Below are 13,981 nucleotides of genomic sequence, written 5' to 3'. Positions count from 1 at the left end.
CTGAAAGGACATAAAGATATTATTGCTAAACAAAAAGTGAAAATTCAAATGAAGTGCATATCATGTATATTTCTTTCAGCTTCCAATCTCCTCGGCTTTCTATATTTTTTAGCTGTTGATTTTTGTTATGAAAATGTTAGCCAAATTAGAGAACAATTTTCTTCATTATCTTAGACGGAGAACCACCAAAGTTCCATTATTCTGGAGGCTATGGTACTGTCCCAAAAATCTGTGTGCCTTGCAGACTCTCCTCTCTGCATATGAAAGCTAAAAATGCCTGGTTTGAAAAGGCAAACTGAATTTTTCTATTGATATGTATTTCTCTAATGGTCTTGGTTTTCTTTACCATACAAACAGAAAACATATTTCTGTGCAACTTTTCTTTTATTGAGAACATTTCGGCCTAAATTTACAAAGTGGAAGGCACTAAAATCACGGGTAATAAAAACATCATAAGCTAGTGTACATTAACGTTACACATAGCAAATAGACATTAACCTTAAATAAATCAAACATGCAAAACAACCAGCCTAATCGTACCTGCTTCTGCATATCAGAATCATATCATTGATAAACAGCTGCCATTGTCTGTCCTTTGTCAAAGAATCCAGAGCCGACGGAAAAAGCATAATCGCTATTGTTAACACCTCAAGAGCCTCTCTTGCAAGTGCGATATCTTCAGGCTCAATCTGACACTGCGATCCCTGCAAAAAATCAACACGAGACGTTAGAACAGAATCCATGAAATATGGAATAGAATAAAACAATATAATGGCGAGCGAGTGACATGACCGGGGCAGGGTTCGAGCCGGCGACCAGCGACTCTGTACGTTGTTTGCTCTACCAATGATCTAACTGGTCACTTTTAAAAATTATGTAGCATATTTCAAATAGAAAAGGACCTCAGACCATTTATACTTCATTTCTTTGGTTAACTTCATCAAATCTTGCCTTTAACCGTCTCCTTCAATTCCTTATTATAAGTGACGGATTAGAGCGACGATATAAAAATCAGAGGTCAGTTTAGCGATACCTTTTCGAATGCTAAGTGGACTTCTGAGAGTGGAGCTTGTGCCATGACAGTAAATCCAACTGCAGAAACCCATGCTAGCCTTTGCAGAACTTCAATTACATTCATGTCTGGAATGCAGGCAATGGCCTAAATACAGAACAGGAATCTATTATTAAACGAAAAAAGAGACGTAATTTCGTTCACAGATGAACTCACATGTGCTGAAGGACACGGAGAGCAACCTAAGAATGCTATAATAAAACCAAGTCATGCAGCTTCCCATCTTAACTTTATGGCACCATATCCAAGGCCCTAGCTTGCTTTTAACACAGATTTTTGATAAAAGCTCGGAACCTGCATTCAAGAGTAGTGGAGATTGGCGATAAAACCAGATCAGAAAATAGAAATGCGTATTATTTAGCAGATGAAAAATGCATCAGGAATGCATTAAAAGTACTGAGACAAAAGTGGATCTGGATATCTTTAATTGAAAACCTTTTTCGCCACATGGCAGATCTCCTTCCCTACACACCTTAAGCATTTGGGGAGTTGCAAATTTACATTGGCTGAAAATAATCTTAATAGGCCATTTAATTGAAACCAAATAAACAATATTTCAATTATTCAAGCTTCAGCCAACATTTCCAGCAACTTTTATTGCCATTTTGATGATGATTTTATTGACCGTAAACATTGAGGAAGGAAATTGAATATCACGTGATCAAAAGAAGATTATCGGGATTTTACATGAGCAAAGAAAAGTGAAATAAAACAAAAAAACGAGATTTAGCACGTGACAATGGTGCTTGAAAGAAATCCCAATTTTCAAAGAGACCTAAGGGAAGATAATTTTGTGTTCTAGATCAAACGTTGGAGTTTATTCTCTCTTATTCTAGATCAACAGTTGGGGCTGACTCTTCGCAATGAAGATTCTTGGAAACTAAACGAGGTCGTCTGAAACATCCCGTTTTGCAATTTTTCATGTTCACAAGCACATATGCATGGTACTGGATAAAACATATCTATCACCTCATCAGCATATTGTACAAACTGCCCGACAATAACAACATAAAAAATCGTAGACATCTAACTAGTGGTATTTTTCCTAAGAGAAAAGCCGTTGACAAACGCAAAATAACCAAGAATAGAAACAGGAAAGATAGCTCTTATGCAGGCGTCGAAAACTGCTACGGTAAAAGCACCTGTTGGGACAGCGCAAGTCCAAGCTTATAAGCGATATTTCTGACAACACACTCTTGGCATAGATTGGGAATGCTCTTCAAAGCCGACTGTAATACCAGCGCAGCACTGTGCTGCTGAGCTGTGATAGTCAGTTCTCTTCCAGGTTCTTTTTGCAGAGCCTCGGCAACATGTTGCACCTGTGCATAGCCAATTACAGTGAACATCAGCTTTGCTATCTTCAGCAGCGTTTGGTATGCAGATCTAGGGCAAAAGTACAAATATCAAAGAAAGACAGAACCCACATTGTGGTGTAAGTTTATTCGTAGTCTTTTAAAAACAGATGCATTAAGGTTATACCGAGTGAACGACTGCAACAACTAAACCTAAAAATGCCTCTTTTAAGTGGTTCTTAAGTACAAAATCTCGTTCAAAAAACAGAAAATGCTCTATCGAGCTCACCCATAGCCAAAAAAAAAGAATAAAGCAAATTTATACATAAAGCGAGAAAAATATGGCAAAAAGAATACCTTTGCATCAATGTGTCGGCATTTGACATAAAACTGCTTTTCGTTAACATGTTAATAACGGCTTTGATACCCCCAGCAGAAATGAAATTGAGCTGAAAAAACAAAAATACAAGTACGTCAAATTAAACAGTCTCATATAAGGATAAAATTATCAAAATGAAAGTCCTAATGGAATATAAATGAGTTGCATTGTCAGTAATTCACCAGCGAACTTTTCGATAGTCTAACTATATTCCACGATTATTTGATCATCGTCAAACACTTTCAACGTTTATGGTGTAGAATGCAGAATCAACTGAAAATGAATACCTGAAAGTTTGTTGAAATTTCATTACACGGTTGTGCAGATGGCATTAGCAAAGAATATACAACCTGAAAAATAATAAAAGAAAGTGTCAAGTACTAAATTAAAATCACCAAAATTGAAAGGGACCCTTCGCGGCTCCAGTTTGCAAAAACAACAACAGGATGAAGCTATTCAGCTGGGAAGCAATATTTTGATATTGTCTTATAGATGATTAAGACATCTACTCAACTGGTCCGCTAAGCTGGCAGTAGATAAAAGATCTCACAACCAAGGACATAATGGAAATTAATGGCCAGTCACCTTTAGTCAAGAATCAACATTTTATGTATCGTTCTAAAAGGTTGTGGATACAAATACCCCAAAAAAACAATTAAGAGGTACCCAACACTAGCAGGTTCGGTTTAACAGCTGTCCAATTGTCAATGGCAAAAAACTTGAACATTAAATGTAAAGACAAAAAGTCCTTTACCTGCAAATTATAAAGAACGTTGATTGGTGTTGGAGTGAAAAACAAAATATCTAAATTAACGTTTGATTTTGATCCTTTCAGTGCTCTATCTTCACATATTAATCTTGTTTTTCGTATTGTGTCGACATCTAGAAATTAAAAGACAAAAGTTTGATGCACTAACGTAAAATTTCTGGCTCGTTCGAAGAAAAGATTATATAATATTAAAACCTTTTTTTACATGATATTTTTTTGCTGTTTACTGCAACACTGCATAAACTTTTTAATGCGAAAATGTGAATTGTCTGGAAAATTTTAACATAACCCTTTTCTCAAGGAAGAACAGAGGGGTCGGGGATTATACTAAAGCTGTCCATCTTTTGAAATATTTGTCTGAAATTTTGAAATATCCATGAATACATTAAGAATAGCTTGTCAAGATGGAAGGAATCGGTTTATTCGGGGGGAGAATGCTTGTCAAGATGGAAGGAATCGGTTTATTCGGGGGGAGAATGCTTATCAAGATGGAAGGAATCGGTTTATTCGGGGGGAGAATGCTTGTCAAGATGGAAGGAATCGGTTTATTCGGGGGGAGAATGCTTGTCAAGATGGAAGGCATCGGTTTATCTGGGGGAGAATGCTTGTCAAGATGGAAGGAATCGGTTTATTCGGGGGGAGCATGCTTGTCAAGATGGAAGGAATCGGTTTATTCGGGGGGAGAATGCTTGTCAAGATGGAAGGCATCGGTTTATCTGGGGGAGAATGCTTGTCAAGATGGAAGGAATCGGTTTATTCGGGGGGAGAATGCTTGTCAAGATGGAAGGAATCGGTTTATTCGGGGGGAGAATGCTTGTCAAGATGGAAGGCATCGGTTTATCTGGGGGAAAATTATCAAGCATAAAACCATAACACCCTCTTTACTTACCAGTTGGGATTATGTTTAGAAGGCTGAGTGCTATATCCCTTAGCTCAGGGATGTTGTGTTTCATGCCAAGATCACCAAGAAGAAACAGCGAATTGGCAAACTTCATCTTTGACATAACCTACAACGTAGAAAGAGTTATAAGGAGTGCAAAAGTCATGACTTAATTATATAAAGCAACAACAGCCAAACGAAAACAGAAAGGTCCAGCTACTGAGCTAGCTGGCAAGCCCAACGCTTTAAAACCAACATGGGCATTGCTGCAAAAAACAGTCCTTTAATGTCAAACCGAGCGTTACTTACCACGCCAGGCAAACAATGCTCAGCTTCAAGGTTCGGTCCCTCCCCAGGTTGTGGGGTAGGCGGTGGAGACGAATCAGACGATGAATCAGGGGAAGAGGGGGAGCTTCCACCGACTGCGCCAAGTTTTACTGTGATTATCTGAGAGGCAAATAAGATTAAATATATTACTAAAAAAAAACAAAATATAAGATTTCCTTCACCTCTACTGTTCAGTCTTCAATATTACACAGTGAATTTGGTAGGTTCCCTCAAACATTTTCTATGCATCCATTTGAATCAATCACTTTTCACTACCATTTTTATCAGTAGCAAGAATTTTTCTACGATATCCACCCTACATCTCTCCAATCCATTACGTATCTCTGGTATACCTGCACTTCATAAAAACTATCTTTCAGTTAATCGGCAGGAACTGCACTTATCAAAGGCAGAAACGTGTAACCTATCACCCTTGGGTGCTTTCCATCTAACTATACAAAATATTACTGTGTTTGAATATGATGCTTGGAGGGTAAGATCAGAGTCCTAACTAAGACCAGAAAAGACAAAACTTGAATTCTCTTGGCAATCATATGCCTAAACGAGCCATTATCAATCTACCGCAAATTTACAAAGTGGTTCTTTCCGTAAAATAAAGTATACACTCAGTACAAATACATTCAACACATAAATTGTTACCTTACATCTAGCTTAACAGTATACAGGAAAAAAAGTATACATGAATACTGGGAAAATACAGGGAATAAAAGAAAAGGCCATTCATCATTATTAGTAGCACTGACTGCACGTTCCTAAAGCTTGACGAATCTGTAACTTTTAGATATCTTACCGTTCGATCTTTAAAAGGAATTTGCCCAACTAATTTTCGATCATCCGCAGTCGAAAGGATTTCTCCATTGAAATGCAGCTCAAGTTTCACATTTATCGGCGACATTTTTAATCTGCAAGAGCAACTTCTTTTAACATTTCTAACACCATAAGAACGAAGGGCTGGATGCAGCAATAAACCCTTTATTATTCAACACTGATGCACCACTATCATGCTCTACATCATTTGAACAACTGTCTCATCACACACTACATCGACTATTGTCAATAAATAGATCTTCAATAATGTTGTCGACACAAGATAACTCTTTCATATGAGCACAGGAAAATTGAAGTTTTAAAATATTCTCCCCGTTACACACTTATTTGTAACAGCAACTTCCTGACTGGTTTTGCCACTTTCTTACAATATATACATTGTTTTTATAATATATTTCATCACACGAAAAGAAATTTTTAATCTACCTTTTGCACCTTTTATAAATAAAGAAGTCGAGGTTGAAATTCCATGTGATAGAACCAAGCTCTTTAAACAAAGTTAACAATTACGTATATCCTTCAAGATCGCACTTTCAGCACTTCTTTTCTCGGGGAATTTTTTAACTTCTCAACAAATAGCATCTAAACGCTAAGATTTAAGAAAAAACTATAAAATACTATACAAGAACAGCATACCGATTGTAAATAATTCGTCGAACAGAGGCCAAAGACTCGTTTGTGTGTGACCATATTTCAAAATCATCTGATTGTCGTGCTTGAGGAGAAAATCGTATGAAAAGTGTGATGTGCTTTCCGCGACAGGCCCTGTCAATGTAAAGGTGCAAGCAAAATAAAATCTTTTCAATCCGAAAACTTTTCTACTGAAAATTAGTAATATAAACCCCTAGCACACCTGCATATTATAATATCAACACTTATGTCAATGCAACAACTGTCTCTAGTCTGTAGCCCAAAGCTGGAAAAAGTACCGAACAACCGGTCGAAGGGACAGTTTTAATTATTCGCATTACGATGTAGACACTCTTTGAACTTTCATTGACTTCACTAAAAAAATTATACTTGATCCTTTTTACGAAACCGTTGGTAACGCTGGCAAGTTCTGACAACCATGGTACCATAGAGCAGGGGTTTAAAGCTGATTTAGTTATTAAAAAACGCGGTTTAAATCGCAATTTGAAAGAGCGCACCCAGGAGAAGACTGCAGCGAACTAAGACCAAAGCAGCAGGGGGTATTGAGGGAGCAACTGAACCGAAGACGGAATCACATAAAATGTCAGTGAAAAGCATCAGTTGTTCCATTGCTTCCTTTAGTGGATAATATAATGGAAAAATGTCAGAATGTTGATATTAGCGATGAAAATAAATATAATTCTCTTTTAATTCTCTTCATGGTATCGTCCCCATAGAGAAGTACAGTAATTGGGGTAGTATAGTCAATGTAAAATTGTTTTGTTTTTAATTTCTATGAATAAAAAAAAAGTTGACAACTGTTGAGGAAGACAGGGCAAATGGAATGGAAGAGTTCACTCAATGAGCCGAAAAACAAGTACAAAGTTCACAACAGAAAGAAATTCACTATAAACTTTGTCAAATACTTATGATCGGCACATTTGTCGGGATTTTTACGCAATTGAATTTCACAATAGAGCTGGATGCTCTTGGGAATAAACAAGCTTCGGCAGAAGGAGCGGTCTCTGCAAAGTCAATGCAGGTGCTAAAGTTTATAGCCTTAAATTTTATGAGGTATTGAGATGGTTATCGAAAGTTATAAACAATAAAACTTCGAATATCATTAATCAGGAGGAACATAGTTCCCTGGGTGCCTTATAAATATTACCAGCCTAATAATGATTAGATTTAAAAATTGAGGAAATGAGAGATACAGATAAAAACAGATGCAAAAAGGGTCTGGTTGGCAAACACATAATTTATAATTACGACGACAAAGTCCACGCCGTCGAGTAACAAGGTGTAGTACTGAGATGCTATGGCTTATTAGGAAACTATGGTTGAATGGGAAAGTATAGCGATAAATGAGCAGACAAATGGCTAACAATCTCGTTCACACGGGGCTGTGAAGGGGGGGGGGGGTTAAGGGGTCTTTACCCACAGGTTAAAATAAGGCTTTGTAATAACAAAAAAGGAACCGACCTTTCGTGAGGAAGAAACGATCTTTCATCGGGGTAACATTTATCACATTCAGCGACGTATTCTTTCAAAGTTTTTAAACAGAGAACAATCTTCCTGGCTTCCCGAGGAATTGAATTTTGTTCCGATTCGCTTATTAGAACATCATAAGAAGGATTCAGCCGATTCATGCAATCCTTAATAAACTTGTTGTGAATATCTACCTAAGAATTAGAAATTGTTATATGTTAAAATTAATTTTTTGCTAGAGCCACGAATTAGCAACTGCAAAATATGCCACTGCATTAACAAAACATGCGAACCTTGTGTATTTTTATGACCTGTAATTTCAAATGATGACTGAAAAACTCAATAATTTATAAGTCTTTTTTCACAATAAATTTTTCAACTGCATTTGCTATACTTTCAACACACTTCTTGACAAAATATGAATAAACTTACTGGCTTTGTCTTAAGATCAGTTCCAAGGTTTGTGTAAATCTCCTTTAAAATCTCGATTGCTTTGTTTGCGATCTCAAGGGGTGCGTTGAGAATGATCTAAACAGAAAAAATACAGAAATATGGGCAACTTGAGAGCAACCATACTGGCACATTTGTCCAAAGAGATTCAAGTAGCATTCAACCATAATAAAAGATTTAAAGAAAAGATCACTCTTGGGTAACGTAAAGAACTACATTCATATCATCGTAAGGTTAATCAGCGCTTTTTAAATTTTCTGTAAGTTTATATTGTTAAGTATATAAGATAACAAAATGCATGCCTATGTAACGTGATGTATGCCTGGTTACTTAAGATTTTTTAACAAAATGCAGTGAATTTAAATTTCATCCGATCAAGGCAAAATCAAAAACCAAAAACCACTTAATGATTCGGGAAATTTGAATTGACGAAAAGCAGAATCCCTCGACCAGAAATTGGACCAGAATGACCCACCTTTGAGGAAAAGCACAGGTTTGTGAAAAAACTTCGGCTGTTAAAAGAAACTACTCCAAGTTCAAAGACAGATATATTTACTATCTAAAAATGATAACTGGAATAGCATTAGAGATTTTCTAGAATTTTAAGGCTACGGGTATCTGAATATGATGCTTCTGTTACCTTCCATAGGTAATCATATCCCACAAGTTGAGTGCTTTCCAGCACATACGTTCCGTTTCGCTTCTTTGACAGAATACCTTCTTTTGTATTCACATATTTGAAAAATCTTTCAAAGCACCTTTGAAATAATTAACAATGTCACAATTAGCTTTTACACGATAAATGCTGATTCAAAGAGGTATCATTTAATACAATAAAAACGAAAGAGACGTTAAACAAAACTATTATTCTAGTTATTCTATTATGCATACGACACAAAATCATTCACTCTTTAGAACTCTTAGGACACTCAATTTTCAGGACGAAGCCTATCAAAGACTCAATCATTTTCACTTCGGACGCACCATCTTGTCTGATTTCATTCAATCTATACCTTTGTAAAAGTTTTGCCAAATTTAGGTCAATAGACAACACTTCCTATTTTCCATTTCACGTTTTTGAGAAGGAACTTAAATAAATAAATAAACATTTCCTCGTTTTTTCAGTTGTAATTTTTTTGTAATGATTAAAAACAGTTCCAGCGTGATACATCTAAGAAAATAGACGAGACACACGAAAATCCACATGGGGAAATGTGAAAAACAAGGAAAAATGCATGGAAAAACACTGTGCTGCAGTAACTACGGTAGATTCGCTTGAACAGTCAGCTTTGTCACACGCAGCAATCTCAACTGGAAAATATATCATCTATAGCTGTCAACTTTAGCATAAAGAATAGCAGACGAACCTCGCAAACGAGAATCGAGATCAAAATTTCAGTGCGAATCGAGGCATTCATGATTTTCAATACCCTCTAGTTGCCTTACTCTGCCTAGTATAGCAGGATTGCATACCTCAGACCGTGTTCATTCAGTTTACTTGCATCCAATTTGAAAACATTGTCTTCGAAGAACTGCTTGCAAATTTCGGGGTCCAGATCTGGATCATCGCTCATCACCTAAACAGTAACAAATTGATTCAAATTGATTCAAATTATCAAGCATCAAAATACAAAAACAGATTAAAGTAAGCCTACGAGCACTTCACAGATAAAAGGCCTTCCAGTTCCGACCCACCTATCATCGGGGCGGATAAATGAAGACGCTCTACGGATGATCATCTCTACGATTTCTAATGAACTGTGTAAAATAGTTCACTAAAGTGCCACGCAGCTTGTTTTGATTGCTTTTGTGCGAGAGGTTTTCAGATTCGCGTATGGTTACATTATTGCGGAAAAATAATTGCCCCTGTAGTTAAATGTAATAGGTTTCTCTTCAATAAGATGGAAACTCGAAGTTTTGCCAATTTTGTCAAAAATACACCAAGAAGTAATCAGCTTGAAATTACAAGCGACATTGTCACAATGGTAGTTAACATAACCACCAATTCCGCCTAACTTGATTCACGATTTCAGACAAATTGAATGGATGGATTTTTGCAGATAAAAACTGGGGTTCTGAATAGTTTCTCGAATATGTTTGTCAAGGGTTTGTCTTGACTTCTTTAATCAATCAAAAACTTGGATTGCGTGTATTGTAAAGGGGCTTCATATAATTATGAACCAGTGATGTCCTTAAGGTTTCCTAAGATAGTAAGCTGGCGACATATACATCAAAAGAAACAAGCAAGCCATGAGCATGATTTCTCTTACGCAACACATGTGTCGAAAAGAAAATATATAACCAGCTACATTCAAGAAGAATTCATTTTGACTATTGCTGGATGGCGTTTTTTCAAAGACCCATGAACGAAGACAGCAGACCACCCGCTGAACAAGATGTTCGTTTCTTCTTCAACTGAATACTGCTTTTATAAATCGGTTAGCAATGCAAATCATTTAGCCGAAAGACATCACTTAGATTTTAATCGTTTTCGGGTCATTTTACTCTAAATCAATGAACATAGTTAAATACTTTGCTTACCTTTGAGAACCAAATGAAACACACATCGGTGTCACATGCAAATACAGATCGAACCGCCAAGCAAATCCAAATCTAGGGTAGAAATTATTGTCCTAAAAGCTATGGCTTTACAGTTTATGAATAAACTAACATATCAGCATTAGATCTTGTATATACAAAACCAATGAGTCATCCGTTTGACAATTTAGGTAATCTATGTAACATCTAGAAAATTCACCTTCTCCATCTAAATCTCTAAGCAAAAATGCAACACAACATCTTTAGAACAATACTTAACGCAGCAATAGTTTGTAAACTGAACAGAACTCTCAAAAACATTTCCATTAAAGGTCTTATTTTTCATTCATGGATTACAGAAGTGCCACTCAAAGCTGTTCATTGTTCGCAATGTCAACATGCTGGAAATAGTTCGAAGTGTAATTATTTCACAAGCTTGGCTTCAAAGTTCACTACAGCTCCACAGACGATTTAAAGAGGGTTCAACCACGATTCTACGTAAAAGCTACCTCTGTTGTTATCATTTTGAAGTTTTCTAACAAAACAAGGATTTTAAGAGGAACAGCAGGAGAAAAAGATAATAAGAAAAACCAAACGATAGGAAAGAAAAGTATCTCACCTGCTTGGCCTGAGGTTCACAGAGCCACATTTTACCATCATTCAAAATGAATCTACAAGTAGAAAGAGGTCATCTTAGAGCAAAGTAAAAGCTAAATATGTTTTGTTTGCAAAGTAAAAAGCATGCACGACTTTCAAGCGAAAACAGTAAAAGAGCACAAAAATATTAGCAAAGAAAAGACATGTAAAGCAAGCTTACCTAAGAAAATCCAATCTCTCTTGTATCTGTTGAGTATGTGTGTATCGTCCATCGATAGCCAATGTTTGTGGGTCAATGTTTGGGTCAGCTAGAATCAGAATCATTATTTTTACAATTCAGCATCATGAAAACAAATTTTTCTAATCATAGATGCATGACTGTAATTGCAACGGCGCTTCTACACTGCTTCATAGCTTTGAGAATTTGGAGTTGTGCGGCCTTGCAGTCTTATTCTACCATCATGCCTCTTAATTGAAGTACTGTTTTTTATGGAAACCTGTTTGGCCTACTTATACCACGAAGGATATCAGCACTCAGATCAGCTGGTAAATGAAAGCAACAGGCTGGCCCTTTAACTGTGTATCTTTGATAAAAGAATGATCGATAAGAATCGTCAAAGCATTCAAATGCATCATATATTTGTGATGAATGGGATCTGTTGATTACCTTTGACTAGCTCTCTGACGTTTTCCATATAAGTAGCAAGGTTTTCGGCAACAAGGCTCACAACACTGTAGGTGCTCTGTATTTTTTCAATGACAACATTCCTGTACTGTACATGTGGATTCTGCATTTGACCATAGCCCTACAAAGCAAAACAGTAGCTGGTCATATCTTTCTTGGCTGGCTGGCATACAGTAGCTGGTTGCACAAACTGACAGACAAGCTATCTCTGCCAACCGATTTTCTTCATCAACTAATCACAAGATAAACTGGCAAAAAAGTTTAGTTCATACTAACATTTCCTGTGAAAAGACTTGAATAATTGTAAGTAGATACGGTATTAATAGGCAGAGAATAAATTACCTCATAAAAGAGTTCACAAATTGCCTTAATCTGCTTCAACGCTGGTATCACCCATCGGCCATTGCGTAGCTCGTTTAAGCTATGTTTGATCCACTCCAGCTTTAAATTGTCACGGTCTTGCGTCTGAGAAAAGTAAAAAGCGTTTGGGATGTGCGTCTAGCAACCAGATGCGTAGCGTCTACAGCATCAAAAAAGATGTGTAATTCACAAGGCATAACAGTGGGTATGTCCTAGCAAAAAGACTTTATTGCTACGAGCTATGATATTTTCACGGCAAGCTTTTTGGCCAACAACAACATTATTCAGAAAACTCAGAAAACATAGACTGGCATTAAGATTGTCAATTTCAAAGAACAATTGTATGGTATTTAGAAGAATGCAGGTGTATCAGGAAAGAGGTTTGGGTCACAGTGGAAGTGCAAATCAAAGGTGTAACCTGCGAACAGCTGAAATCGAGAATTTTGATATGAGCCACGAGAGCCTGATCCATAATATCAGTGGGCAAGTCATCGCTGTGTGCAAGATGCCATAAAAGCCAGAGGACCTTTGGAAAAGAACACAACCCAGTCAAATGTCATGATCAATTGTTAGCCATAATAACGGAAACGAAACACCTGGTTATTATGACGTTCAGTCTTGCTCACATAGTAAACTAGAACAAAAAGTTGGTAACATTTGAAGACATAAATAATATTGATCTCGCTTATAAGGAGCTCTTGAACAAGTACTTCCATTACCTTATGGGCAATGACACCTTCTTTGTCATCTTCTGCCAGCCTTCGTATTAATTCAAGCAGCTTCTCCTGCTGTTTTTTATTGGCTTCTTTCCAACTCGCCTAAAGAAAGTAAAATATAAATTAAGCTTGCAAAAAATAGGATCATGGAAACCTCTTGTTTTGGTACAGCCTGTTAACAAAGGACGAAACTTTTCCATGACGAAAATGGACGAAAATGGAAGAAACTTTTCCATGACGAAAATAGACGAAACTTTTCCATGATGAAAATTGACAAATTATGGTCATAGAATTGGACTGAAAAAATGGCACTATCAGACATTGAAATGGATGCCGCTTCCTGTTTTAAAAATCAATAGAATCTTTCCGCTATCTTATTTCTGCTAAAAAGATGCTTCGTTTTTTAGCCCTTCAAATACCTGTTTGAATTTATTCTAATGATTTAAAAAAGGAGCATAACAAGCAAGCATTAAATGTTTCCAAACCTGAAACCGGGAGAATAAGTGATCTAGCTGCTCAGCTGAAAAATCCCAAGCTAGCTTCGCCAGCAAATCGTGTACATTTTTCACGATGGCTTCGTGTTTTCCAATCTAAAATGTTTTTAAAGCAATTAAAAAGGCAAAAATTTCAAAAGAGCATTACGTTTCCGGCAAGGCAACTTAAGGTCGCATGTCCAACAACGCAAATTGTTCTTTATCTCCTGTCTAATGGGATCTCATTCAAACTTGTCAGTTTTCTTTCCAATAAAAACGTGTCTCAGTTCACCCAAATATGAGAGTTTCTTCCCATGGCTATCCTTTCAGATCATCTTTCGACTGATAAATAATTTAATCCTGTCCTAAATATGTCTAGCGGTTAAATACATAACACAAGACAGACCGTGGGAACGCTCGCCTAACTTCGCACGGGTTCGAAACCACTGGCGAGACACTCTCGCGTGACATTAGCA

The 13,981-nt window shown here is 36.8% G+C and overlaps 1 protein-coding gene across 3 annotated transcripts in view; it reads right to left on the bottom strand.

The window, feature by feature from the left end:
• Nucleotides 1–13,981, bottom strand: part of LOC135684249 (ubiquitin carboxyl-terminal hydrolase 9X) — a 46,897-nt gene that overhangs the window by 17,839 nt on the left and 15,077 nt on the right. For all 3 annotated transcript variants that reach the window (XM_089115148.1, XM_065199720.2, XM_089115150.1), the window contains 22 exons: nt 13,518–13,622; nt 13,036–13,134; nt 12,735–12,842; nt 12,299–12,421; nt 11,939–12,077; nt 11,492–11,579; nt 11,294–11,345; nt 10,678–10,749; nt 9,610–9,713; nt 8,777–8,894; nt 8,119–8,214; nt 7,681–7,880; nt 6,205–6,333; nt 5,531–5,642; nt 4,702–4,839; nt 4,402–4,519; nt 3,498–3,625; nt 3,031–3,093; nt 2,722–2,813; nt 2,215–2,455; nt 1,034–1,159; nt 541–704 (listed from right to left, as the gene is read on the bottom strand). In XM_089115148.1, coding sequence (XP_088971274.1) covers nt 541–704; nt 1,034–1,159; nt 2,215–2,455; nt 2,722–2,813; nt 3,031–3,093; nt 3,498–3,625; nt 4,402–4,519; nt 4,702–4,839; nt 5,531–5,642; nt 6,205–6,333; nt 7,681–7,880; nt 8,119–8,214; nt 8,777–8,894; nt 9,610–9,713; nt 10,678–10,749; nt 11,294–11,345; nt 11,492–11,579; nt 11,939–12,077; nt 12,299–12,421; nt 12,735–12,842; nt 13,036–13,134; nt 13,518–13,622 — 2,615 coding nt within the window. The remainder of the gene's footprint in view (nt 1–540; nt 705–1,033; nt 1,160–2,214; nt 2,456–2,721; nt 2,814–3,030; nt 3,094–3,497; nt 3,626–4,401; nt 4,520–4,701; nt 4,840–5,530; nt 5,643–6,204; nt 6,334–7,680; nt 7,881–8,118; nt 8,215–8,776; nt 8,895–9,609; nt 9,714–10,677; nt 10,750–11,293; nt 11,346–11,491; nt 11,580–11,938; nt 12,078–12,298; nt 12,422–12,734; nt 12,843–13,035; nt 13,135–13,517; nt 13,623–13,981) is intronic.

Source organism: Rhopilema esculentum, chromosome 21, assembly GCF_057945365.1.
Source record: "Rhopilema esculentum isolate cy_ngs chromosome 21, ASM5794536v1, whole genome shotgun sequence".
NCBI classification, from domain to species: domain Eukaryota; kingdom Metazoa; phylum Cnidaria; class Scyphozoa; order Rhizostomeae; family Rhizostomatidae; genus Rhopilema; species Rhopilema esculentum.
This window is presented reverse-complemented; position numbering and strand designations above follow the sequence as displayed.